General features: G+C 38.7%; 2 protein-coding genes across 3 annotated transcripts in view; both read left to right on the forward strand.

Moving 5' to 3' along the window:
- Positions 1 to 17,462, forward strand: part of LOC127621757 (serine palmitoyltransferase 2-like) — a 40,500-nt gene extending 23,038 nt beyond the window's left edge. For both annotated transcript variants that reach the window (XM_052095477.1, XM_052095476.1), the window contains exons 6-12: positions 285 to 378; positions 1,265 to 1,370; positions 1,943 to 2,162; positions 2,582 to 2,708; positions 13,826 to 13,961; positions 14,127 to 14,256; positions 15,262 to 17,462. In XM_052095477.1, the coding sequence (XP_051951437.1) occupies positions 285 to 378; positions 1,265 to 1,370; positions 1,943 to 2,162; positions 2,582 to 2,708; positions 13,826 to 13,961; positions 14,127 to 14,256; positions 15,262 to 15,354 (906 nt within the window). In that variant the 3' untranslated portion in view covers positions 15,355 to 17,462. The remainder of the gene's footprint in view (positions 1 to 284; positions 379 to 1,264; positions 1,371 to 1,942; positions 2,163 to 2,581; positions 2,709 to 13,825; positions 13,962 to 14,126; positions 14,257 to 15,261) is intronic.
- Positions 17,463 to 18,504: 1,042 nt separating this feature from the next.
- Positions 18,505 to 27,924, forward strand: part of LOC127621759 (isthmin-2-like) — a 45,200-nt gene continuing 35,780 nt past the window's right edge. Inside the window, exons 1-5 of the mRNA XM_052095479.1 lie at positions 18,505 to 18,639; positions 22,502 to 22,684; positions 23,540 to 23,864; positions 26,579 to 26,716; positions 26,805 to 26,873. Coding sequence (XP_051951439.1) covers positions 18,517 to 18,639; positions 22,502 to 22,684; positions 23,540 to 23,864; positions 26,579 to 26,716; positions 26,805 to 26,873 — 838 coding nt within the window. The 5' untranslated portion in view covers positions 18,505 to 18,516. The remainder of the gene's footprint in view (positions 18,640 to 22,501; positions 22,685 to 23,539; positions 23,865 to 26,578; positions 26,717 to 26,804; positions 26,874 to 27,924) is intronic.

Here is a 27,924-nt window from a genome sequence, read left to right on the forward strand (position 1 = left end):
GTTGTGGTTGTTAACAATTATATCGGACTCTGCTGCAAACCTGCTGTCTTTGTCTTAGCGGAGTAAAGTGTTATTACTCATATCACATGCAAAGGAGGTGTTTCTTAAAGGAGCAGCTGGCAAAAATGGGCTGTTTGATTCTAAAGGATCATAAAAATAGTCATAAATTACATATTACTTTTATCTCATTCTCTTCAACTCAGCACTGTGGAGTTCAGTTTTATATGCATTTTTGCTTTTCATTAAGATTGATATATGGTGTTTTTTGTGTGTGTGTGTCTCAGGGCTGTCTGATCTTAAGTGATGAGCTCAATCATGCCTCTCTTGTTCTGGGAGCTCGTCTTTCTGGCTCCACCATCCGTGTATTCAAACACAACAGTAAGTTCATGTTACTTTGCTACAGTCAGCAACATCCACATTTGGACAAAAACTGAATCACATGCATAACACATAGTGATGTCATAAAATATAGATGATTGATCAGCATGTTATTTTATCAATATATCAATATGACTATCGATATTTTAAAATGAGCTGGCACTTAAATTACATGCTCAATTTGCGTGCATTCATTACACTCAGTTGGCCTCTGTTTAACAGTCTGGCATAATAACATTGGGACAAGTGATCGATATACCATCTTCAGAATATTGATGTGTGAAAAAGGCATCGATCCCAAGACTAATAACACATTTACAGCAGATTTTTGTGCTGATATGGGTCAAAATGGTTGAATATAGTCATCAAGTTGTTTAACAGCCTAGTCGGCTGACTAGTTTATCTAGATTTTCTAATATGTTTAGTGGCTGTATGTTAAAGGGGATGGATTTAGAGATGCAGATTCTCCAATAGGGTTTTAGCATGCCTTAAAGACCCTCACTGAGAAGTTGCTTTTAAAATGTTGTTCCCTTTAAAGCACCGCTTTAATCATCAAAGCACCACTTAACCAAATCACTGCTAATGTAACTGATATTAGGATTCCACTGGCTCAACTAGTAGAGCATGACGATTGCAACACCAAGGACGTGGCTTCAATTCCCAGGGAATAGATGCTGATAAATATATATTTTCAATGCACTGCCAAAAGCAACTGCCAAATGCATAAATGTAAATCATGTAGGTCTTGCCCTCCACAGTTATCATGCCTGCCAATAGAAAGACATTTTTACATTCTGTTAATTGATCTGCTCACTAGGATAAGCATAGCAAATAACATGTCTAGATGCATCATAAATAAATGCATCTATCTTGCTGTCGCTCCCAGATATGCAGAGTCTGGAGAAGCTGCTTTGGGATGCTATCGTGCACGGTCAGCCCAGAACTCACCGGCCCTGGAAGAAGATCCTCATCCTCGTGGAGGGAATTTACAGGTACAGCAGAAAGCTGCTTGTTCCCCTATACACTTGGCGCTCTTGTTTTCCCAGGCTTGGACAGGAACACAATGTAGTGTGCAAGGCATATGGAAAATAAAAAGGCTGGTTTGCATACTCTCTATCTGGTTTAGATAAAGGCCATTTTGTCCTTTTGATATTTCTGGAGTCATACAATTATATAATTAATAAGCTCTAACTAAGCTCTTTTTTTCTCTCCTATGTTAAAGTTTTACCCCTAAAGAAATTAATAGTATTAAAAGAAAATAAAAAAAAATGTAATAATTTCAAATCATGTTTACTCAAATGAGATGACGACTCCCGTCATTTAAAAGGTCTTATAGAAGCTGTTTTAGTTTACATGAAGCTCAGCTTCCATTAATGGAACAAAGTGCACCTTTTATTGTCGGATGGGGCCTGGCTGCCTAGTAAAACATAGTTGGGAGTCTGAGAGCTTAAAAAGCATTAAAACTGAAAGCCCACTTCTGTTTTCACATGTTGGAACATGTATAGGTTTACATTCAGTTCTGTAGAGATATGGATTAATATTACACCCGTGTTCTTCTGTTTAGTATGGAGGGCTCAATAGTGCGACTTCCTGAGGTTATTGCCCTGAAGAAGAAATACAAAGCCTACCTTTATCTAGATGAGGCACATAGTATCGGGGCACTAGGAGCGAGAGGCAGAGGTGTGGTGGACTATTTTGGTCTGGATCCAGCTGATGTTGACATCATGATGGGCACATTTACCAAGAGCTTCGGTGCTGCTGGAGGATACATTGGAGGAAAGAAGGCGAGTCTGGACTGTGACATGTCTCATTCCCGCTCTCACCGCTGTCATTTCTTGTCTGTCTAAAAAAGAAGCAAAAACATGAAACACACCATTTAATATGTCTATATCAACTTTACCAAGTAGCAGTTTGGGGAGGGCAGTATGACCAAAATCTTTTATCATGGTATGAGCTATTATCACAATATTATTATTTTTGCTGAAATTTTAATGGTTTATATATTAAAATAGTATAATATTTAAATTTGTATTATTAATAATAATTTATATTAAATAGCATTGTGGTAATATCTATTTTTGGTAATACATTGCATTAAAAACTTTATAAATGAAAAGTACTTTATTTGACTATTTTCTCTTTTTATTTGAAAGTTGATGGATGCAAGTATTAATGCTCGTTTGTTTGTTTATTTTGTTTATAGGAGCTGATAGATTACCTGCGCTCACACTCTCACAGTGGAGTTTACGCTACCTCAATGTCCCCGCCCGTCACTCAGCAGATTACCACTTCTATGAAGTGCATTATGGGAAAGGATGGCACAACGTTAGGTGAGTTTTGACAGTTATTATGGATCAGTTTCCTATTTAGATTAGAATAGTGTTTGAATTGTTTAATAATTAACATATGACAGCCTAAAAATAAGCACAATCTTAATATTAGCCTCCACTGATTCTTTAATACTGAGACAAAACAGGCTACAGATTCAAATATTTTGAATTGATAATGACCTATTTAAGGACATACTTAAAATTAGGCAAATTATCCTAAAATCACAAGCAGTTTCTTACATTTTCTTTACAATTAATTGTGCAGTAATTACTAATATATATATATATATATTAGCCTAATTTTTTTAAATGATACAGTTGTGTTAAGTACATTCTAGTGATCATCTCTGTTGAATTAGCTAATTAATTAAAAGTAATGCTGCTTATTTCATTAATTGCTTTTAGTTATACGTAATATTTGTACCATAATTCTAACCAAGAGAGTGTAATGTCTGTAATGTAAAGTCTTATGTCTCTGAAAATCCACTGTGAAGTGTTTTTGTTTTGTTTTTGTTTTTCAAAAAAAGCCACAAGATGGCAGCATCAGCTTACAGAGAGAAGGTAATTGTTATAGAGAAAGTTGATCATTATTTTGACTAGCTTGTTTGTTCTGCTAGTTTTCACAATGTTGGTCTGTTCTCAATTTATTAATATTCCAATTGTGTTCACCTTAACCTCATTGTGATTTTAATGACTTTTTTTTTCTTGCGTTTTTGCGTCATGTAATCTGTACCTTTGACCTTCTGCACGGTGCATCTGTGTAATTTTTGTGCATGTACATGTGAATTATGTATTAACCAAAACATTTTAAACAAATCAAAACAATCTTGCATTTTATCTTAAACCCTTTGTCTGGATTACAGCTCTGCATACTATGTTTATTCTTTATATAACTTATCCAAAATTTAAAATTGTGTTTCGTAAAGTTCATGCAAAATGTATCAAAAAAAATTATTTCAAGCTTTTGACCATACATTAAGCTATCAGTTTTAAAGACCCTGTTTCCACCTGGTATTAAAACTGTTGTGTCACATGTGAAGGGGAAGAGAATTTATCAGGTGCTTCGACAAAAAAGTCTCTCTGGACGCTACCTTCGTCCACGCCTCATCGTGGAGAATTTATAGAATAGAGCTGTTCAGCTTGTAGTACAAAAACACGGAAGAGAGTTCGCCATGGGTTCCCTCTGTATTTTTCTAGGGGTTTTTATAATGGGGTAATTGAACTTACGAGAAAATAAAGTCTGTGGTAAACATTACTTGATGATACTTGGACATTTAAGATGCAAGAAGCACCCCTGCAGTTTCAGGGCAGAAGCACTTGGGCACTTACAGTCTCTGGGGGCTGTCTAGAAGATAGTCTCACGTAACCAGACCCATGACTACAGCATAGGTCTGGGGTCTATAGCCGCCGCTTCTGTTGGCCAAGAACCGCCCTTTTAGACAGGAAAATTCTTCTAACTGACATATAAAGTGACCAATAACAGTCAGATTTGTCATTACAGGGTGTTTAAGGGCAGGGTTATTGGAGATGTATCATACCATAATAAAATAATAAATTATATAACGTTGTGCGAGTCTCTGCAAGCGATTGCACAGAGAACACACGGGAGAAGATAAAAACAATTTATAGAGTGTCTATGTACAACACAGAAAACCTCATTAGAGAGAATTTCACAGACATAACGAAGTAAACAAAGCTGAAAATGCTGCTCTTCTCATGTATATCTGCTTTACTTTCTCAAAAGAAACTCTGATTATCTTTAGAAGATTTGATGTCACTAACCTGGCAAACTTGGGCTATTATTTTCATCCTCAAAAGCACTCTTTCTATCAACATGGAACCTTGTGAACACAACTATGCTTCTGATTAAATGTCCTGTGTCCTTCTGCTCTCGTAGTTCCATCAAACCAGCCAATCAGATTTGAGCTGATTTATCGAGAAAGCATTTTCCAGTTTTGTGTGCTATAAGCATCAGACAGTTGGTGTACGGACAGTGGGCGGTCCATGGGCATGCCGTCTGAGACTGTGACTCTAGAAAGTAACACCCCCTCGGCCTAAGTCTCGTGAGAGTCTCATTCACTGTTACTTAGGTTAGATTTAGGTTAGATTTTGTGGTCGTTTTAGGGCTAGCGGTACATGTAGGGTTTCTGCTTTACTCCAAATAAACACGGTGTGTGAACTTTGCGTGTGGCTCTCGTGAGACTTTAGGTGACCAGGAGGTTACCTTACACGACCCTGGCGTGGAGCCTGAAGTATTATGTCACCGTAGTAAGTGTCCGACCAGCTGCATTCTAGGACAGATGTTTACGTGGCAGAAGTTATCTTTTTTTCTTTTCTTTTTTTTGTAAAGTTGTTCATTCCCTAACTTCTTGGATATGTGTTCTGTCAGTGATATGGCTGCTTGTGCTTTAATGAGTCGAACAGTCCCTGGGGATATTGTGTTTACCGTTTTAATTGGTGAAGTGTTTTATTACAGAGGATTGCCGGTAAAACTGTAACAAGTTTACAAATATTCATGAATTCTGAGTTTTTCTTTCTTTTAAAATACCCTAGATTAAACAATTCAGAACGACCATTCATCACCCTAGTCAGCTTGCACTTAAAAATGTGTTTTATATTGTAATCAAATAAAATACAAATGTGAAAATAGCTTGCCATATCTCCACCCTCACTAGGATTGATCCAAGATGGCGGCGCGGTAGCACGCAGCGGCCACTCCGGATCCACAATGGTGCTATTTTTGCAACACATGGACATCGGAGCAACCGGTGTTCGTGTATACCATCGCGAGACACTACTGAAATATAAGACTCATGCAAAAACCAAGCTGCATGATGACCTGCAGGAGGCGCTACGCGTACTCGGCTTGCTGCGGAGACCAGGCCTCCAGCCCTCGGCGTCGCCTGATGCCGGTGGCCGGGGGAGAGGACGTCGTAAGCGGTGTGCGAGAAAGCGGAAGCGCGGAAAGAGGGCGGGGGTCCATGCTAGGCTAAAAACAAACCCTAGCCGGCCGGCTCTCCCGTCTATCCCGTCCGACTCCAGCAGGCTACGCAGCGTGAGTTTAGAGACTGCTGCGTCTTTGTTTTCACGGAGACGTGGCTCAGCGACAGAGTTCCGGATGCCGCCATTCAGCTAGACGGGCTCGCCTCGTTTCGTGCCGACAGAAATACAGCTCTCTGCGGTAAGACTCGCGGTGGTGGCTTGTGTGTTTACATCAACACGGAATGGTGCAAGAACTCTATGCTAGTCTCTAGTTACTGTTCATCGCTTGTGACTGTTAGATGCAGACCTTTTTATCTACCACGGGAATTCACCACTGTTTGCATAACCGGAGTTTACATTCCCCCAGCGTTAACGCTAATGAAGCGCTCTGTGAACTGTATGGGGCTTTGAGCGAACTGCAGAACGCTCACCCCGACGGACTGTTTATTGTCGCCGGAGATTTCAACCATGCAAATCTCAAGACAGTGCTCCCTAAATTCCATCAGTATGTGGACTTTGCAATGAGAGGGCGAACGCGCTTGATCTTGTTTACACAAACATCCCAGGCGCGTGCGTCGCGGAGCCCCGCCCCACCTCGGCTACTCAGACCACATCTCTGTTATGTTAATTCCAGCATACAGACCGCTCGTCAGACGCACAAAACCGCTTCAGAAGCAGGTGAAAACCTGGCCAGCAGGAGCCATCTCTGCTCTTCAGGACTGTTTTGAGTGTACTGACTGGCACATGTTCAGGAGGCTGCAACATATGGCGATTCTACCAACTTGGAGGAATACACAGCATCAGTGACCAGCTACATCAGCAAGTGCATTGATGATGTCACTTTCTCCAAGACCATCACCACACGCTCCAACCAGAAGCCGTGGATGACTGCGGAGGTGCGCACGCTGCTGAGGTCCGAGACTCCGCCTTCAGAGCAGGCGATAAGGCAGCCCTAAGAACAGCTAGGGCCAAACTGTCACGGGCAATCAGAGAGGCAAAGCGCGACACGCCCAGAGAATCCACAGTCACTTCCAGGACAGCGGTGACACGCGGCGCATGTGGCAGGGCATCCAGGCCATCACCAACTACAGGACAACATCAGTTGCCTGTGACAAAGATGCCTCCCTTCCAGATGCGCTGAACGACTTCTACGCTCGGTTTGAAGTGCAGAACGACGTGATGGCGAGGAAGTCCACCCCTCCTCCCAACGACCAGGTGCTCTGTCTTACCACGGCAGATGTGAGGAAAACTCTACGTAGAGTCAACCCACGGAAGGCTGCTGGACCAGACAACATTCCTGGCAGAGTGCTCAGAGGATGTGCAGACCAGCTAGCAGATGTTCTTACCGACATCTTCAACATCTCTCTGAGCAGCGCCGTCGTTCCAACGTGCTTCAAGGCCACCACCATCATCCCCATGCCAAAGAAGTCTTCAGTGTCCTGCCTCAACGACTACCGTCCCGTCGCACTTACACCCATCATCATGAAGTGCTTCGAGAGGCTCGTCATGAGGCAGATTAAGACCCAGCTGCCTCCCTCACTAGACCCACTGCAGTTTGCGTATCGTTCAAACCGTTCAACGGACGATGCCATCACCACAACCCTCCATCTGGCCCTCACCCACCTAGACAATAAGGACTCATACGTTCGAATGCTGTTCATAGATTTCAGCTCAGCATTCAACACAATCATTCCCCAGCACCTGATTGGAAAGCTGAACCTGCTGGGCCTGGACACCTCCCTCTGCAACTGGATCCTGGACTTCCTGACTGGGAGACATCAGTCAGTCCGGATCGGGAACAGCATCTCCACCACCACCACACTGAGCACTGGGGCCCCCCAGGGGTGTGTGCTCAGTCCACTGCTGTTCACTCTGCTGACTCACGACTGTGCAGCAATGCACAGCTCGAATCACATCATCAAGTTCGCCGATGACACGACCGTGGTGGGTCTCATCAGCAAGAACGACGAGTTCAGCATACAGAAAGGAGGTGCAGCGGCTGACGAACTGGTGTAGAGCCAACAACCTGTCCCTGAATGTCGACAAAACAAAAGAGATGGTTGTTGACTTTAGGAGAGCACAAGGTGAACACACTCCGCTGAACATCGACGGCTCCTCTGTGGAGATCGTCAAAAGCACCAAATTCCTTGGTGTTCACTTGGCGGAGAACCTCACCTGGTCCCTCAACACCAGCTCTATCACCAAGAAAGCCCAGCAGCGTCTCTACTTTCTTCGAAGGCTGAGGAAAGCACATCTCCCAACCCCCATCCTCACTACATTCTATAGAGGGACTATTGAGAGCATCCTGAGCAGCTGCATCACTGCCTGGTTTGGGACTTGCACCGTTTCGGACCGCAAAGCCCTGCAGAGGATAGTGAGGACAGCTGAGAAGATCATTGGGGTCTCTCTTCCCTCCATCAAAGACATTTACAAAAAACACTGCATCCACAAAGCAACCAGCATTGTGGACTGACCCCACACACCCCTCACACAAACTCTTTACCCTCCTCCCGTCTGGCAAGAGGTACCGAAGCATTCGGGCCCTCACGGCCAGACTGTGTAACAGCTTCTTCCCCCAAGCCATCAGACTCCTCAATACTCAGAGACTGGTTTGACACACACGTGTCCTGAGTTGCACTTTAATTACTGTCACTTTATAACTGTCTGCTACCTCAATAACTGCTATGTGCATAGAACATTATCTCATAGTATGTTATGTTTACATTTTTAGAAACTGTCATCTTTTTGCACTACTGAGTACTGGTCGGCGCTGCACTGTCTATTGTCCTGTTCTGTTGTTGTACTGTCCTGTACTTTTTGCACATGTTTGCACGTGCACTTTATATAGGTATATGTAGGTTTTTTATATAGGTATTTTATTTCGTTGTGTTGTCTCATGTGGTCCTGTGTTGGTCCTTTGTTGTTTTTATGTAGCACCATGGTCCTGGAGGAACGTTGTCTCGTTTTGCTGTGTACTGTACTAACTGTATATGGTTGAAACGACAATAAAAACCACTTGACTTGACTTGACTTGACTTGACTTGACTTGACTACTGCCCTGAGACTGCTGCCGTGGAGCTTCTGCCCTGAAACTGCTGGTGCTTCAAAGCTGCAGCTGAATATATTGTGTCTCGGCTGACCACTTGTGATCGTATCACCGAAAACGCATCTCAATGTAAAAAATAATCATAAAAAATAAATAAATAAATATACAATGTAAAAAAAACTTAAACGCCCTAAAATGGGTTTCATTTTCTTTTTGCAAAATATTATTTCTTACTCTTTGCTTTTTATTTGAGTAAAATAAGAAAACTTTCTTGAAGGGTTTCATGAGAATTACCCTAAAGCACTGGCAAATACATGTGAAATTGACCTTGTATTGCAAGACGTGTTTGCATTCAGAATCAGAATGACGTTTATTGCCAAGTGTTCTCACGTACACAAGGAATTGTTTTTGGTGATAGGAGAAACAAGTGTACACAGAACATTACATTGAGACACAGAATATAAAACAAGGGAAGATAATAAATAGACATACATATAACAGAATGGCATATGTACATGTGCAAGTGGTAATGTATGTGCAAGGTAGGGGTATGGACAGTTATTTAATTAAATATGCAAATTGACATATGTACTTGAGATATGTATTTACATTACTGTACTATGGGGGAGTCCTGAGGCAGTTTAATTGTTCATGAGGAAAATGGACTGAGGGTAAAAACTGTTCTTGTGCCTGGATGTCCTGGCGCTCAGTGCTCTGTAGTGCTGGCCTGAGGGCAACATTTCAAAGAGGGAGTGGGCAGAGTGTGTGGGGTCCAGAGTGATTCTACCTGCACATTTCTTCACTCTGGAGATATACAGGTCATGGAGGGTGGGCAGGGGGACACCAGTAATCCTGTCAGCAGTCGTGACTGTCCGTTGTAGTTTCCTTCTGTCAGATTTGGTGGCTGAACCAACCCAGACAGTTATAGATATACACAGGGCAGACTCAATGATGGCTGAGTAGAACTGAGTCAGCAGCTCCTGTGGCAGGTTGAACTTGCTCAACAGGCAAAGGAAGTGTGACCTCTGCTGAGCCGCCTTCACAATGGAGTCTATGTGGGTGTCCCACTTCAGGTCCTGAGAGATGGTAGAGCCCAGGAACCTGAATGACTCCACTGCCTCCACAGTTCACATACTTGCAAAGTGAATCTTTAAATTCCTAGAACTACATGAACATTTTCACATAACTTGATTTAAACTCGATGGCTCAGTGATTGGTTACATGGAACAATTTCTGCTCAGTGTTACAGTGTTACCAAATTTTAATCCCAACTGATTTAGCAAGGCATTCCTTTGGAAAGCCATATCTATACCTCAAAAGCACACTCTCATACCACATCTGGAAACTCTTAAAGCCTTGTGAGGCTTAAGTGTGAGAGAAAGAGGTGCAAGCTTTCCTCCTCTTGTTTGACAACCAATGCTGATAGACAGCCTTGACGTTTTTGTGACGTCTTTCAGTTTGATAGCAGTATGGCTCTCGAATGTGTAAGAGAGGACTGATGTTTAACAGTATAAATAGTACTGTGCAAAAGTCTTGGGCACATTAGTTGTTTCACAAAAACATTTGTCTTAACCCTAAAAAGGGCAAGACCATAAAGATACATCAGAAAATGTCTGACCCAGATAACATATATTTTCATGTTTTTCTTAAAAATATTGCATTTACTTTCAATTTTACTGTTTGTATCCCCAAGGATACTCTGTCCTTTAGGGTATAAAAAAGGGTTAAATGGCTGTGCTTTTCAATACCAGTTTTATCTCATTCAAATATATTTTTAAAACATTAATTTGTGTCATAGCCTTTTATAGTGGTTACAAAAAAGAATCAGAGTATTACCATGTTTCTTGGAAGTGGTAGCATGGTTTTACTATGTTTTTTGGACATGGTTCCATGGTAATACCATGCTTTTAGGTAATGTACAGTGTGATGATAATAACCTTTGTAGTAACTTGAATGATGACAATTGTTCTTTTATACCAGAGTAAATTTCAAAGTGTTACCATTTTATACCATTATTATACCATAATACTGATCAAGATCAATAGTGTGGCTAGTGCCCCAGGGCCTTAGATTACCAGGTGTGTTCAAAGCCTCAGGACTGACAAAGGAGGGTGAACACCAGGGCCCTTGGTTAATACAGTGCAGATTGACCACTAGGGCCCCCAGGACCTTTGGCTGATACAGCACAAGCTGAGTCCCCAGACCATTTGGTGATTGCTGCATGAGCTGATTCACCAAAAGGGATCATCTGGGCCCTATCCTTTGGTTCATTTAGGAATACTTGGTCAGAGGGGGGCTCATATCACAGACTACATTTTGCAGCCATCTAATGTTAGCCAACTAAAACACAACTTTCCTAATTTGTAATATATATATATATATATATATAAATTGCCACTTAACCTAGTATAAGGAGTTTTTCACTATGGGTATTTCATGGGGTCGTTAAGGTTCATGTGGTTCAGTTAAACTCCACACTGACTAATTTAAATTACCTGGTGGCAGACATGGGTTGGATTGGACATTTTTCTCTCCAATATATTGTCAATACTGAATATGTGGATGCAATTTCCTCTCTCAGGACCACCTCACTATGAATGGAATGTCTAACAAGTAAAAACTAATACTGGAGAGTAAATCTCTACCTCTCCCCAGAGGATCATTCTCCAGTGTTCGAAGTGGATTTGAATTCCTTTTGGCCTTTTTTAGATTTTTGTCATTCCTGTTGAATATGAAAAACGTATGACATGACAAAAGGACCAAGTGGGGTTGAGCGTGCACAACACAGTGCTGGGAAAACTAATTAAGAGCTTGCTCTCCAAAAGGTCAGTTTTAAATAAATTTCATGATAGTTATATTAAACAATAACATACATAATCGACTTCTGGGTTATTGAGAAATAAGGTGATACAAATCTGAAATCTTTTAAAATTGTGGTTTAAAACACATTCATCAAGTGTGTAGAAATGTCCATATTAGTTTCATAAATGTTTTAAAAATATTATAGCATAAAAAAAATACAAAAAATAATTTATTTAAAAATGTCAAGTGGTGTAACCATGAAGGCATTAAATTACTTTACTTGCTCTTTGAATACATGAGTGTGTGCAACTTAATTGTTCATTTAAAGTTTTCATATTTTTCCAAGATTGTCATGATATTTTGAGTCACAAATTTCAAGAAGTTTTCTTTGGGTTACTCCAATTGACCTGAACAACATGTGCCTTTTTATAATGTCAAAATACCTGATTTTTTAAAACCAAGGTTCTACTGGAGTCCTCTCTGTTTTGTTTTATTTTGTTTGTTTGTTTTTTTTACCTGCATGTTGGTTATACCACCTGACATTTATTTGATGAAAAAATTAATTAAATATAACTAATATTTTAAAACTAATTGCTTCACTGCTTGATTTTTAAGAAATTAAAGATTATTTCAAAATTTTTATTTCAACATTTCATTTTTTTTTTCAAGCTCTTCAGCTTTTAAAGAGACTTATTTTATTTATTTATTGTTTTTAGAAGGTGCATTTCTATGTATAACCGTGTTTGTTTGAAATGGAAATTACTCTGAAATCAAACTAAGATATTGAAGAGGCTGACGAAGCCACAGTCACACTTTGTCCTAACCAGAAGTCAAATGACACATGTTAATCAGAGTTTTTGTTCAAACCAGCCACTGCGAGCGATGGGACATTCTGTCAATTACTTGGTTTCTATTTGCGGCATCGCGCCGTACAGCGCCTTCCGCTATGAACTGGCACTGGTCCAAAATTATTCTCATTATTGACATTGACACACACACCAGTTTAGAATAGAGAAGACATGAGACAAAACTGCCGCCCCTCACCTTTCTCTCCGGTTTTTCCTTTTCACTTTAAGGAATCAAAACTTTCAAAACTCTTGTTTTCTGTACTCTGTCTGACTTCTGAGTGTGAGTATATGTGGCTGCCTTAAGCCTCCTCTATCTCATTTGATTGAGTACTCTGGTTCAAACAAATGAGGCTAGGCATATGCATTTATTCTTTAACTTCAAATTCTTCAGACATGTTTTGTAAGTTATGTTCATTGGTTTCGGTGTTATGTTCTTTTGTCGCCATCGCTGTGGAGGACCTGCTTTCTTAGAAAAACAAAAGAAGTTTTTGCTTAAATGCCCCATATTGCGAGCAGGGGCTGTATAGTTTCAGTCTCATGAATGTGCACAGGAGAGCAAGGGTCAGTGAGAATTTGGTGTTTCTCACCAAACCTTATCGTATGCTCTGCAGAACAAGGCATGAGTCGCATACAAAAACGAATTAGACTTCTGAATTATACTTTTGCATCCTTTTGAAGCTTGAAGAAGTGGGTTAATAAACTTTGTCATTGTATGACATCACTGAGCACAAAACGTTTTCACAATTTCTCCCTTTTTTGTTAAGAAAAAGAAAGTAAGTCATATAGGGTTTTAACAACTCAGGGGTGAGTAAACAATAACTGACTTTTCATTTTTGGGTGAACAATCCCTTTAATACCCTTTCTGTTCTTTGTTGTCAGTTGTTGATCAAAAACAACCAAAAATAGAATTTAATTCTAATCACGTATAGCACAGATGAAGTCGCGCTCTTTAAATGATGCCATTCACAAAACAGCTGGTACAAATTATGCATGTAGAAAATAAACATATATGTCATAATTATTGATGGAATACATGCATGTGTTTATTTTCTAAAGCTAAAATGTATCCAAAATGATGGAAAAACTAATAAAATACAATTAGTAAAATTAGTATTTTTGTAATGTATCTAGCTAGAAGATCATTTCATTATGTTAGCAAAATGGATATTGTAACTGAAATATTTGTATTATTAGTATTATGATTTTTTTTGTTTTTTTTATTGCCGTCATAACTATTTAGAGTGGCATGAATGCTAGCATTGTATTGTGTTTGTATTCAGAATTTTCTTCCCTTTCATGACACCAGTTGAAAACCACTGGCTTATACTACCATTTGATCTAAGTTAAGACTTTCATAATTAAATGAATGTAAGATTTTTGACACACATCTTTGCTTTGGAAAGTTTCAGATGCCACTATGTATTTTCTCTTTTATACAGGTCAGGAAAGACTTCGTCAGTTGTCAGAAAACACAACCTACTTTCGCAGGAGACTCCACGAGATGGGCTTTATCATCTATGGGAACAATGACTCCCCTGTTGTACCCTTGATGCTTTACATGCCAGCTAAAATCGGGTCAGTGTCACTTTTTGTTTAAATTAATCATGGATATTGTATGTGCTGAACCACTAGCTATATAGTTGTGTTTATGTTTTTAATGAAATTTGATTTGATTCAGACTTTGCAGGAAGCTGTCTGACATTATTTGATTTGTTTATTATTTGTATGTTTGCTGGTCAGAGCGTTCGGGCGGGAGATGTTGAAAAGGAACATTGGTACAGTGGTAGTTGGGTTTCCCGCCACACCCATCATTGAGTCGCGAGCACGTTTCTGTGTCTCTGCCGCCCACACCAGAGAGATGCTCGACACTGTGAGTCTCAGATATATTCAAACCTATTAACTCTGCAGTAACATAGTTTTTGTCCAAGGAAACTTAATATCTATATATTTCTATTTTGGATGTCTCATATAAATGTCCCTGGTGTTTTTGTGCACTATTTCAAAGTTGAAAAGTTTGTTTTGAGCAAATATTCATTAACATCTAATAACTTTCTCCTCTGGAATTACTTTTTTGAAAAATGTCTTTTGAGGTTTTTCATATTATGGTAATTACATTCTCCTTATTGTAATACAATAAAAAAGCTCATTGTCATTATTGTAATTTTTTTAAATCACATTTTCATTATAAAAATGAAAGAAATATAATGCGAAATATATAATTAGTACTGTAATGCAATATACTGTAATTGCATTCTAATTACCGTGATGCCAAAAAAATTATCCTCATTGCATTTTTATTCTCATGTAATATGAAAAAGAGATTTTCATATCATAAAGTACATTTGTAAGGTACGATAGTAATTTTACATCTCGTTAGTAATTAATGATTTTAATTTATCTAAAACTGATCTAAATTTTTCTATATTTTTACAATATAACTTAAAGATTTTCATTACATAGCTAAATAAATCTTTAGGTTTATATGTACATTTCTTTGTAAGATTCACCCATAAATGTAACCCTATCCAAGGTGTCAGAGAGACAGATAGAAGAAACTTGTTGAAATGGTGTCCATGGAGTGTTTTTGTGTATTGTACCATGACTAAGAAACATCAGCTGTTGAAGCAGAGCGAGAGAGTTTTCTTATATATCATCTTTCGATGTCATTTTTATGTAAGATCTGTCCTGACCCAACCCACTGCTGTTTTTAAATCACATAAACCACAGAGATCGCTAATCAGTGTTCCTACACTACAGCTTTTCATCTACGAGTCACTGAAACTCTCACTCATCTTAGTCAACTAGTGTAAATAAACGTAAAGCGAACATTTGTTCAGGCAGTAATAACCCCAATATCTCTCCTTTACTCACTCAGGCTTTAAACGCCATCAGTGAAGTGGGGGATCTACTCCAGCTGAAATACTCACGAAACAACCAGCCAGGGGACGAAGAAACAGACTATTTTTAATACCTGGAGAGCCACCAGGACTAGTACTTTCCCAGCCCTGACGAACTGACTTCATCTAACCTCCACCGATGCTTTCCACCCTTAGAGCGACATGTTCTTTCTGTTTGTCTGTTTTGTTTGTATAACTTATTTTTCATTTTTATAGTGTTCATTTCTGTGGGCTTACACTGATTGAAGCCCACCGATTGACCATATTTCAAGTCTTCCCTCTATGGTCAGAAGTCAATATTCATTTCATTGTGCAATATCAACAGTACGTGAGACTTCATATCACTGTGTTTTTATCCCAGTATGACACAAAATAGAAGTTAAAGAATAGTTCTGACAAAAATGTAAATTGTCATCATTTATTCACCCTCATGTCGTTCCAAACCCTTATTTGGAAAATGAAAGGAAATGTACTGAAAAATCTTCACACTGCTCTTTTTCATATAGCAAAAGAGGGCTGATTTTTACAGTCAAAATCCAAAAATGACAGGAAAGCACCAAAAAAGTAGTCCATATGTGCTATATTCCAATTCATCAGAAGCCAATACGGTAGCTTAGTGTGAGGAACAGACCTAAATTCTTCACAACATAGCTCTCAAATCTTATTTTTTAACTGCTCTTGCATTCCTTGTACAAACTGGCACTACACATCAGAAGGCATTGTTTTTTAATTGAACATTAGCGCAAATTAGTTTTGACTAATGTCGCAAAGGGGGGTTATTTGTGAAAATCTTAAATTAAATATCATATGGCTTCACAAAGCTTAGAATATAGTGCACACATCCTATTGCCCACACATTACTATGAACTGTAATTAAATGGAAAAGAGCTGCATGAACTTTCATCAAAATATATTTTTATTCCAAAGGAAGATTTGAAATGACAGGAGAGTGAGTAAATAACAATTTTAATTTGAGAGAACTTATACTATCCTTATACTAGTTTGAGTTCAATCAATACATTAGTATTTTGTTTCAGGAAGTTCAACTCTTTCCACAGTTCGAGACACAAAGTTCTGTCTGTTTAGAATGAGCTTTTGAGAAATATACTAATCTATTATTGTTGAACAGTAAATAAGAGGGTTACTATTCATATAAATGTGTATTTATATAAAAAAAGTAACCGATATTTATTAATACCCATTTCAGTAAATCTGCTTTTCCATTGTTACATACTGTACTATCATTCTGTAGCTCCACAAATCTTCATATCAATCTTTATTCTTTTTCAAGACCTTTTTTTTTAGCTTTCTGTAATGGGAAATTATTTACCATTACCAATGTTGAATATATTTTCTGTATCTTAATTTGATTGATGTCTTACTTGAATGTTTTTTTACTCACTGATGATTCACATATCTAAAATTGAGTTTTTTTCTATAATGTCTAAACCAAGGCATCACACAGAGCCAGAACTCTTTCATGCCTTTGCATAATTTTAAACAAAAAATAGCCTGACATGGCTCATATTTCAATCTGTTCTGTCTGTTGCCTACAAACAGCAGTGGAGAGAAATTCATGTTGCCTTTTTATTGTTATATAGCTGCTTTTGAGTTCCCGCTTTAATGTTGAGATTTAAATTAATGTTATCTATTTTTAAGAATGCTTGTCTTGTGTTCCTCACAACTCTGACGGGAATGCAAAATACAGGTCACTGATAGGAAATTAAGTGCTCTTTTAAGTCTGTATGCATGACGATGTGGCTTACGAATTCCACATCGGAAGTACATTTATTTAATTTTTTGCCCTGTTCTTTTATTTTCTATGTTTTCTGAAGTCTTGTTCTTAACCGAACAGGCAGCTCTATATGTCTCTGGATGCCCACATTGTATGTGAGTGGGACTATATGACCTCAGAGTTACTTTTGACTGGTAAGAGATGCAGATATGACGTTGACACAGGCTATCTTTATAGACTCAAGGAAATCAACTGAGCTGCATTCAACTGTAAGGGCATTCTGCACTGTTTGTCTCTTTCTCATTTGTAGTTGCTACTTTCAGCAAATATTCATGCAATCACAATCGTCACGTGTCCTTTAATAAGAAACGGTGGCATTCACTGAATGTGGCTGATTAATCATTTGTTTTAACTAATAATTGAATAATAAAAGAACTGGAAAAGTCCAAGAAAATGGCTGTTATTTCATTTTTATGAGACACCGAAGTAAAATGTTTGATTTAGTAATTAGGTAAGGATGGTATAATAATACCTTTCAGCAGGTTCCAGTGGCTGTTCATTGCCATAAAAGAACCTTAATAAATTTCTTTACTTTAGGGCTTTCTAAAAACTCTCAGATTTCTCTAAAGGAAGCCATTCACCTTTAGCAAAAATGTAATTTCTTGTTTTTTTATTCTTTTAATTTTTTAAACATGTTATTGACATTTTATTGGCATGTTATTGACTAGTTTTATTGACTAGGAAATGGCATAAAAAGTAATCCAAAATTGTATTTTCAGGTAACACTAAAAAAAAAAGCTCTGAAAATGACCATGGCATTACTATGTGATACTATTATAAAGTTCAGAGTTTGTTTGCAGTTGTTAAATATACTGTGTATGATCTAGTTTAACAATGCATCACAAGGATAAGAGTGTGTTGGAAGCGGAAATGGAACCTGTCACGTTCATCACTGTCTCTTTCACTCTTCATGATGTGAGAATAGAGTATCAGTGATCCTCCTGCCACGGCATAGACTGACCCTATGGAGATCAGACCACCAGCCTTGTTGCCCGGGTCTGCTGATGCGTCATTGCGCACTCAGCATATGAGCTGAAGTTCATCTTGTTGTTCATTTCATTATCTGAGATGCGTCCATTTACCATAGGGGTGATGGACCGCCAATGACTGTGCTCATTTTAAAGTGAACGCCAACGCAAAAGTTTGAAACAGTTTAATGAAGGTGCACCGGTGCGAGTACTTAAACTGAGATCCGATCAGTCCACATGGACAGACACAGCAGACCAAAAATATTCGAGTAACATTTCGTGTATTTGTGCAAGGATTATAAAATGTTCATACCTGGGCGAGTTGTTATGAAGTTTTGATGGAGATGAAGAATCGCGCTTTGCAAAAGATCTTCACCAGAAGGCAAATCTGCAGAGCATCCTAAACAAGCATTGCATTTACAGGATATTATTTTCGAGGTTTTTACTGGACAGATACGCAATTGCGCAAAATGCCGAGAGCGCGTAAAAGTGTTTGGCTACTTGTTAGCCTGCTGCTGGCTGTTTGGATAGAGCGAGCGCCCAGCTTCCCAATGAGACATCACACTAGATTCAGACAAGGAGTTTCCTTTGAGGTAAGAACATGTTGTAATGCATTCTTAATGCGTCCCATTTATGCACCATATATGCAACGGTCATTCAAGAAGATCCAAATGTGCAAACAGGCCCAAAAGTGCAAGTGGGTCATTGGGTAAAATTGGTCTCAGTCTTATACGTTTAAAATGTTTATTTTTAAAGTAAATTTCTGTACGACTTTACACTTGCTATCAGACAACGACTATATTTAAGTGTTACATTGTGCCATTTCAAACTAAATTATTAAACGGCAATATACAATAGAGTAAGATACTGTAAGAGACCACTAGTGAACATGCTACTGTTTGTGTATTTATTTCATTTATTATATTACAAACTTTACAATTTCATAAATTATATTATCAGCATAATTTCAGAATTACTTCGTATTTGGCATACCCTTTGTTTTAAAGACTACATAAACTTGCATGGAAATTGTGCAGGATCTTAAATAATTTCTTCATTTTATGCCATAACATTTCTTTGTTTCACATTTTTCAAAATCGTAAAAAGCTCTATTAAAAAGTTATCTACAATCCAAGCTACTAACAAAAAGTAGCTAACTTCATTGAAGCAGTTTAAATAAGAACATTTATTTAAAATAATTTGCTGTTCTGACTGCAGAATTAAACTGTCACTGGATGGTTATACGTTTAATTAGGGTAAAATTAAACAATTTAGGGTGAACATTTTATATTGAACACACAGAGCTCTATTTTAAGAGCGTAAGCGTTATGTTTATATATGTATATATACAGAATGCCTCAAGTCATAAGCGCAAAGTCAAAGGGTATGGCCATGAAGTTATGGTATTTTCATTCAAGCATGCGCTAAGTCTAGGTGCAAGTGGGTTAGGCTCGTTATAAGAAAAGCTACACTATTGTAAAACAAATAGCTTAACTACTGTCACACTACTGGAAAAATCCCTAACACTGGTTGGGATTTAACTATTGCTTCCGAAAAGTATCAGGGTTGAAGCTAAACTGCTTGATGGTTATATAGTTCTTTGAGCTATACACTTGTGCACAAGGTCATGACTCTTAAAGGGTTAGTTTACCCCAAGATGAAAATTGTCTCATCATTTACTCAGCCTCATGCCATCCCAGGTGTGTATGACTTTCTTTCTTCAGCTGAACACATTTGAAGTAAAACAGAAAAAATATCTTCGCTCAGTAGGATCTTAAAATGCAAGTGGATGGTGATACGACATTTAGAGCTCCAGAAAGACCAGACAGTCAGCATAAACATCATCCATACGACTCCACATCGATTTTGGTGAGAAAAAGATAAAAGTTTAAGTACTTTTTAACTATAAATAATTGTTTCCGTTCAGCAGCAGTACACGCATGTGACGTAATTGCGTTGGCACGTTCACATGAGAGCAGACGCATGTGCGACTCACCCGGAAGAGCAGCGCTGTTTACAACTGAGTAGGAGGAATGCTGTAAAGAAGATTTGTTGGTTTTAGTTTAGATCTGTATTTGTATCTGTATGCTTACTCACAATGTATGCTCATCCTGGATGTCTCAACTGAGAGAAAAACGTAAGATCACGTCCGAACATGCCAACGCGAATACGTCACATGACAGACCATGTGAACTCTCTCATATGCCCTCTCGATAATGCATATATAGCTGCTGATCGGAAGCGATTATTTACTTAAAGTAGATATTTTTCAATCCAAAAGCAATCATTTCACTTTAGAAGACATTAATTTAACCGTATGGATGATGTTTATGCTGACTGTCTGTTCTTTCTGGAGCGTCAAATATCGTATCACCATCCACAAGCATTTTTTGGACCTACTGAGCTAAGATATTTTTTCTATTTTTTCTTCAAATGTGTTCTGCTGAAGAAAGAAAGTCATATGACTTTATATGATTGTATATACAATACAACTGTTTTTTCACCTTTAAGTGTGTTTTTTTATATTTATAACACAGAACCTAATGCTGGTATTTATACAAATATCCACTGTTCAAGAATCAGTTGTCAGTCTCCTTTTAACATTTTGTAGAAATTGTTTGTGGATAATTAAAAAGGTCAACAAATGCATTTTTTTATTATTTGTAATATGTTCCTTGAGGTTCACTACTGGTTGAGCTATGGAAGTGATTAGGTAAATTTGGCTTTAAAGTGTTGAGAGGTGGTCAGATGCAAATGTCTACCACAGTGTGGAATCACAATGTGGAGGAAACAGAGAACGAGTCTTTTTGGCAGTGTGGTTTTAACAAATATTTGCATACTACTGGTAAAAGAACATGTACTCAATTTCCCTCACTCTCGCTAGGTCATAGTTCAGCTCCTCGGTTGTTTTTTTTAGCCCCTCTTCTGCGTTAATGAGGAATTTCATGAAATCTGGTCTCCTTGATCCTGTATGTGTCCAAGGGGGCCAAGTCGAACCTACGGTCTTGCTACTCAGTTTTGCATCTCTAAATGTCTCTTTTGTTTTAACATGTGGGGGCAGGGGTTGTCCAAGGGAGAGGGAATGGAGGGTCTTAGTTTATTGTTTTTCTTCACTGGTCTGGAAATGGCATGGTCCTGGGACTTTGACATTAGAGGTAACATAAATCTAGGTTGCACTGCCGGCTGCTTTCCCAAATGCTCCAATGTAAAGTGTGTGAGCTGACCGTATGCATGTGTCTCACCAGAGAGCTCAATAGAGGCTGTGTGTGTATCAGAGGTCTTTCACTAGCACATAATGCTTTGTTTCAGGTTCTGGAATTCATGCCATATGTTTGTGATGGTGAGAAAGCCCACTGCTAGGACAGGCCACATTCCACCAGGAAGAAAGACGATCTTTACAATGTATTAACAATACAGAGAGAGACATGAGCAGGGACAGACAATAAGATGGCTTTGAAGAGAAAAGTAAGGATGTTAGGCGAGTTTTATCAATTCTGAACACTTATTAAATTAAATTCTCAGTCTGTTTGTCAACTAGTCAACAACAACTAGTCTTTCAACAGGATTGTCTTGCTTAGACATAAACCAGAGATCCAGGAGGGAAACACAAGTAATATTAAGAAACCGGTTTACATAGATGTGCCTCTTTTTGACCAACATGGTACTGATGTGGGTGCCAGGGCCAAATCTGAAACTATTTCATGTGTTTTCACCAAACAAATACAAAGTAAAAGAAGACAGTTCTGGGCTGGAAAAATCACTTCTGCAATGAACCTGCTGTTCTTGAACCAAAAACCACTGACATCAGAGGTTGGGGTGGGTTTTCAGAACAACAAATGTGTCTGGTAAGACTAATGCAAAACAAACTAGACCAAATAAAACTTTATTACTGTAATTAAAATAATTAAAAATGCTGTCTCAACTTGAAATGCCCAATGCAATGCCAATACAGTTAAAACATATTCTCAAAAAGAATGTTGAATGTTTACTTGTGGCCAGGTTATATAGTAACATGGTCAGTTGCATCATCGGCTCCATTTTGGTGGAAAAGAGACAAAAGCTAATTTATTAGAAGTTTTTTTGGGAGGGCAGGGAATGCCTCATCATTTTTGCTTGAAGGTTACTAAAATGCTGACATGCTAAATGTAACATGCTTTTGAGGAACTGGTTAATGTAGAAACATCTCACCCATTTATCCATAATGCAATTATCAAGAGGTCACCATAGGCATGGCTTATAAAACAACACTGTATTTTATAAGTTTGGTCATTCTATTTGTAAACATCTATTTGACAAGTGATGGTAACTGTGGCTGTCATCAACCTTGACCAATCGCTTTTCCAAAATACAATGTGCAGTTATCATTTACTGTTGTACTTTATGTTTGTTTTTCAGGCACATCCTCAGACAGCTTTGAGAGACATGAGCCATGACCATAATCTCTTGCACCAGCAGAACCAAATCCAGAGTGATTTGACAGACTCACACCCTCACGAAAATAGGGGGCCCCAGCATCGCTCTTCAGGTGTCCTACCTCAGCCTGAGACTGAAAAAGAATCCAAACCCTTTGTCCTAAACCTCAACAACTTCCCAGACCTGGCAAATGCTGACATTGGCTCTCAAAACCCCAGTATTCAGGTTGGAGCATGCAAGATTGCAAATCTCAAGTTATTAGACTTCTATTGTAAACCCTGCTGAAAAGACTATGTTATACAATAATGAATTTCCATGCTGGTTTATGCTGGTCAGAGCTGCTCTGGTGTTGGTTAAGCTAGTGGATCTGCTGTTCAACAGTAAAACTTAGCTGCTGAAGCTGGTTCACCACCATAATTGTTCTGCTAAAGCTGGTTGACCACAAATGTCTTGCTGGTTAAATTAGCAAAGAAGTCTGGTGCGGACATTTTGGGATCCAGCATCCAAAACACAACATTTGCTGGTGACGTTGACTTAAGCCTGTGTGTTAATGCAGCCCTGATGCTGGTCTTTTCAGAAGGGAAATGCTTTAGGATGTGATGCATGTGATGTCCATCTCTATCTCTACTTCCAATAATTAAAGGTCTACAGAACAAGTACTTTTGATGTTTGAGTCAGTCCAGTCATTATATGCAAGTCCGGATGCAATACTGTAAACCATTACAGGTTCCTCCTCTCTGAAGCTAATGTCAAATCCTTCATAATCCTAACATCGGCCTAAGTGGCATCCAGAGTGAGTCATCTCTCCTGATGAGATGTAATTAAGTGTAATAAGTAATCTCATTTTGAGATGAGGAGGAAATAATTCTGCTTGATTTGACATTGAGCCTGAGTGCAAATTGAAAGACCCGCTCAGAGTGACTCACTGGAAAGACTCCAGACTGGAAGTGTAACTAATCGTATAGCATGATTTGGCTTCATTTCCTTCATTAGCTGTGTAGTAAAAGTTATTCACATAACATTCAATGTTCTCTCCCATTTTGATTCATTTTTGGGTGTACTTTGTGTCACTGGTTGTAGGTGACCATAGAGGTGTTGGATAACCCTCCCATGAACATGGAGATGGACCTTGTTAAAGAATGGAGCAATGACTGGCCCACCACTTCGTCCTCTCCTTCCTCTACAGTAGACTGGCTGGGTGGGAAGAAGCTGTTTTGGCCATTGTTCTGGGGCTACACGGACACAGATTCAGACGAGGATGGCACAGGCCAAACAGTGGAGGAAGAGGATGACTATACACTGGAGTATGCCAGCGGGGAACCACTGCCTGGTGAGATGAGCATAGAGAGTAGCGACTGGGAAGTTCCATGGACTCAGGGGTGGAATCCTGCTCAAGGCTATTATGGTGAGCCATTATGTGCTATCAAAATCCCTTTTATCGCAACTTCCTTAACACCGTATTTGAACTATCAGATAAGCTGGGAAATTAATTAAAGCCTTGAAATAGGGAAAAAGCAACTTATTTAGCCAAAAGATACCAGAATTTGTACAACCAGAACTTTGTAACAAGATGTTCAATCCACAGATGGTCAATGGTGTCAAGGAGGAGAGACAAGATGGTGTAAATCTGGAGGAATTTACTCTGTTTAAGACAGCTGAAGTGTGAACTGTAAGAAAAAGGGGGTTTGCAGAATGGTTGAAGGGAATGGAGATGTAGAGATTTGGGAGGAAAAGTACAGTGAGCTGGCTGTTTCACAAGCTCTGATTCTGACCAAGCACTCAGCTGGCGGGGTATTTGTGAGCGCCGGACCTTTGAAGTAGACACTGGTCCCATTCGGTGGAGAAGGCTGCCGTTTGAAGACGGGCCCAATCCGCTCACTAATGGCAGCATGAGGACGTTCTCTTGGACAAATAAGCCCATGCTTGTGTTCAATTAGAGCACAGACCGGGAAAACAGAGTGAGAGGGGGCATTCGGTTACACTTTATATCCCGCGGGATGGGCCCCAGACTCTGCAGCCCCCAAGTCCCCAACCCCAACCAACCCCCCCCTTCCAGCCCAAAGCGGCTGAGTCTTTTAAGCGTATTCAAGAATTCTAGGCTTTTCAAGGCCATGCATAACATTGTTTTTTGTATTTCTCTGGAGGCCGTTGTCTGTTTCATGATGGGAATTGCACATTTTGCGTTATAGCTGTACAGTCCATTGCTGACAAGAATGAAATGAGATGGGGATTTTAATTGGAGTGGTCAAGGAAAGACAGTGATTGAGTCTTAAATCCAGAGATTAAGGTGGGCCTCAATCTAATCTCCCTTTAGGACGAGCTCCCATGCTTACCCATCCACTTGTATGACTACTTGGATGTGAAGAGTGCATAGTTCTGGCAAAATCCAGACTGTAGTGTTTATTATGTCACATACTTCAACATGTTATAAACTTCAACACATTTAAAAAAAAAAAATGTATGAACATTTAACCTTAAATGGAACAGGATAGAAATGCCAGAAAACAATAGGGAAAAGAGGGAGGGTAGAATCTTAAAATGAACCGAACTAGATTCAAACTCAGTTCACTTGCACACAAGCCACCATGTACATGTCAGAGTATGTGCACTATCCCCCAGACTACATCCCTAAACAACACATTTGCATAGTTGTTAAACAATCAATTTTGTTTTGGTCATTGGAGATTTCAATTAAATTCCATTAAATGCACTGTAAAAAATTGCCAGGAATTTACAAGATTTAACAGTAATTTCTTACAATAAAATAATGTTTCCAATATTTTACTGTAAAATCAGTGCAGGTTAGGTCATTTTCTGTCACAACACAACAAATTACTATGAAAAAATACATTTGAATATCACACTCCATTATGGGAATTGTGTTTCATTTGAAGTCACCATTTTGGTGTTTAGTTTTCCTTTGTATGGGACATTATCTTATTTATTTCTAATTGAATTTCTACCAGCTGGTGTCATTGTGTTTAACTTATTGTACTGTAATGTATGAAGAAAATTGTCAATTTAGTGGTTGTCTTTATGTCGGCACATAATGTATAAACAACAAAATATTATGCATTTGCAAGTAAAGAAATAGTATCATTTTAAATGAACAATGAGGAAGGGATGTTTGCAAAGATAGGCTGGTTGGTTTTATTGCTCATTAAATATTATCGTGAGTTTTCAATCAGACACACAAGATATCAACACTCAGCATACAAATCTGAACGATGGTGACCATTAATAAACACTGTATATAAAAAAAATAAAGGTGATCATTGTGATTCTTGAGAGCCTCCATGTTGAGTACTTCCTGGGAGTCATGTCCCAACTGAGCAATTGAGATAAATGGAAATGCTAACAGATAGCTTTCTCCAAGTATTATAGACCTCCTTGATTGAAAGATCATATTTAAACATTCAGATCTGTTCAGCGTGATTGGGCAGAAATGCCATTCTCTGGTAAGAGAGATGGATCTAGTGCCCATTTCTGCTTTAACCCATGTTTAAGACTAGCCCTGTGGCTGTAGTGTGTTTTGTAATCTTGCAATTGTACAAAGCCAGTTAGAGTATTCGCTAAGCCTATGCCTCCTTTTCATCATCCACTAGTCTGTAATCAGGGTGACATCAGTGCGTGTGCAGTATCATTAACACTCCACCCAAATGTAAGTTAAGTATCTAAACTTGCCACTCTCTAATATATGCTCTGTAATACAGAACAGAATTCTTTTAATTCATACTCTGCTGACCCACCCAAAGGCCTGGTGTGATTCTCTTTCAGCTTGCAGTCAAGGTTTGTTGCCAGAGATTGCATAGCTACATTTTGTAAATTTTCTAAAGAAAATGTTAGCGGTGCTTGCCCGTGCAAAAGTTGCTTCCATAATACTAGGTTGTGGGTGGTTGCTAGGGTGTTTTCTAAGCAGTTGCTAAGGTGTACTTAGATCTTTGTAGTATGTTGCTATGTGATCGTTTGGGTGTTTTGAGTGGCTGCTAGGTGAATGTTTACTGGCCCGAGTCAAAATAGCCCACTCTCAAGTCTTTATGTGATATTCTGGTCTCTAGAAATAGTTCAGGGCTCTCATTTAGTCTATTGGATTATTTTTTCACCAAATAAATTTTTCAGAAGTGAAAGAGGAAGAATGGAGTGCATGGACTCCCTGTAGCGTCACCTGTGGCCATGGAAACCAGACCCGCTCACACTCCTGTGGATATTTCTGTACATCCACTGAGTCCCGAAGCTGTGACCTCCTCCCATGCCCAGGTTAGTTTGACTTCTGTCTACTGTACTCAGAAATGTATATTTATTTTACTAAATTAAACCCATTTTTATGAAATTGTTTATTTTTCAGATGATCTGAACAGTGTTGGTGACGTCGTTCCATTTAAGATGGAGAATGGTACAGAACCTTTTGGCACTGGTAAGTCCTGGTTTTAGGGTTATTGCAATTGGAGCTGTCAATAGATTCAATTCATTTATTGACTATCTGTTTTACAGACCTAAGGAAAACAGTGGGCATGTTCAGAAAAACTGTTTGAAAATAGTCATCAAGTTCTAAATGAATTAACCACTAAGAAGGTCTTTCTCCATTATTTAATGATAAATGTGACACTTTTTGTCATGCGTGTTTTGACTGTTTCAACCAGTGTTCAGAGAGTCAAACAGAACAGATTGGAGCAATGTTAGACATATTAAATTAATTTAATATATTAATACTTTAACTTTGGCAGCCCTAATTGCATTATAGTTCACCTTTTCAACTAAATAGTTTGATCTTCATGATCTAATACATAGACCTATCTCAATATACTGTTCTGGTTTGTATTCTAAAAGATTTCATTTAAAAATATAATATATATATAATATATTAATTAGAAAATCCCTTTGATCCAAATAATGAAAAGGTACCAAGGATATCTAGAGACTTGGGAATGGTCTTTTTATACTATGCCAGTAAGCAACCATCTATCAACCATTTAGTAATGCGTTTGCAACACCCTTGCAATGCCCTAGTAACCAGTGGTGAATTTGGGGCCATACGTATGTATTTGCCGTATGCTTCAATATTTGCGTATACTCGGTATACTCACTTGTTTTGCTGCTTTAGAAGTCTATAATCTACTGTCGTTGGATTCCCTTTAACTGTATTGGATGCTGTTTTGTGAAACTGGAGATTTTTTGTTGTAATTGGTGCATTATTACATGAATTATGCCATTACACGCCCCTGACATCAGTTGCTGCAAAAACTGCCAAAACAATGACAATAATCCAATGAGAAATACACTATTTTCATGTTAAGGCTTTTCTCTCCCTTTCTCTCTTCTTTCTGGTCATTGAAATAAAGCATTTTTCATTTTAAGTTTAGTAGGGGACGTTCACGCTGAACGCATTTTTGCGTCCATCCGAGCTGTTTTTCAATGTTAAGCAGCGTCTCAGCGTCTGCACTGTCACTTCCTCATGTCCCAAAGAC

This window comes from Xyrauchen texanus, chromosome 28 (genome assembly GCF_025860055.1).
Source record: "Xyrauchen texanus isolate HMW12.3.18 chromosome 28, RBS_HiC_50CHRs, whole genome shotgun sequence".
In the NCBI taxonomy this organism is placed as follows: domain Eukaryota; kingdom Metazoa; phylum Chordata; class Actinopteri; order Cypriniformes; family Catostomidae; genus Xyrauchen; species Xyrauchen texanus.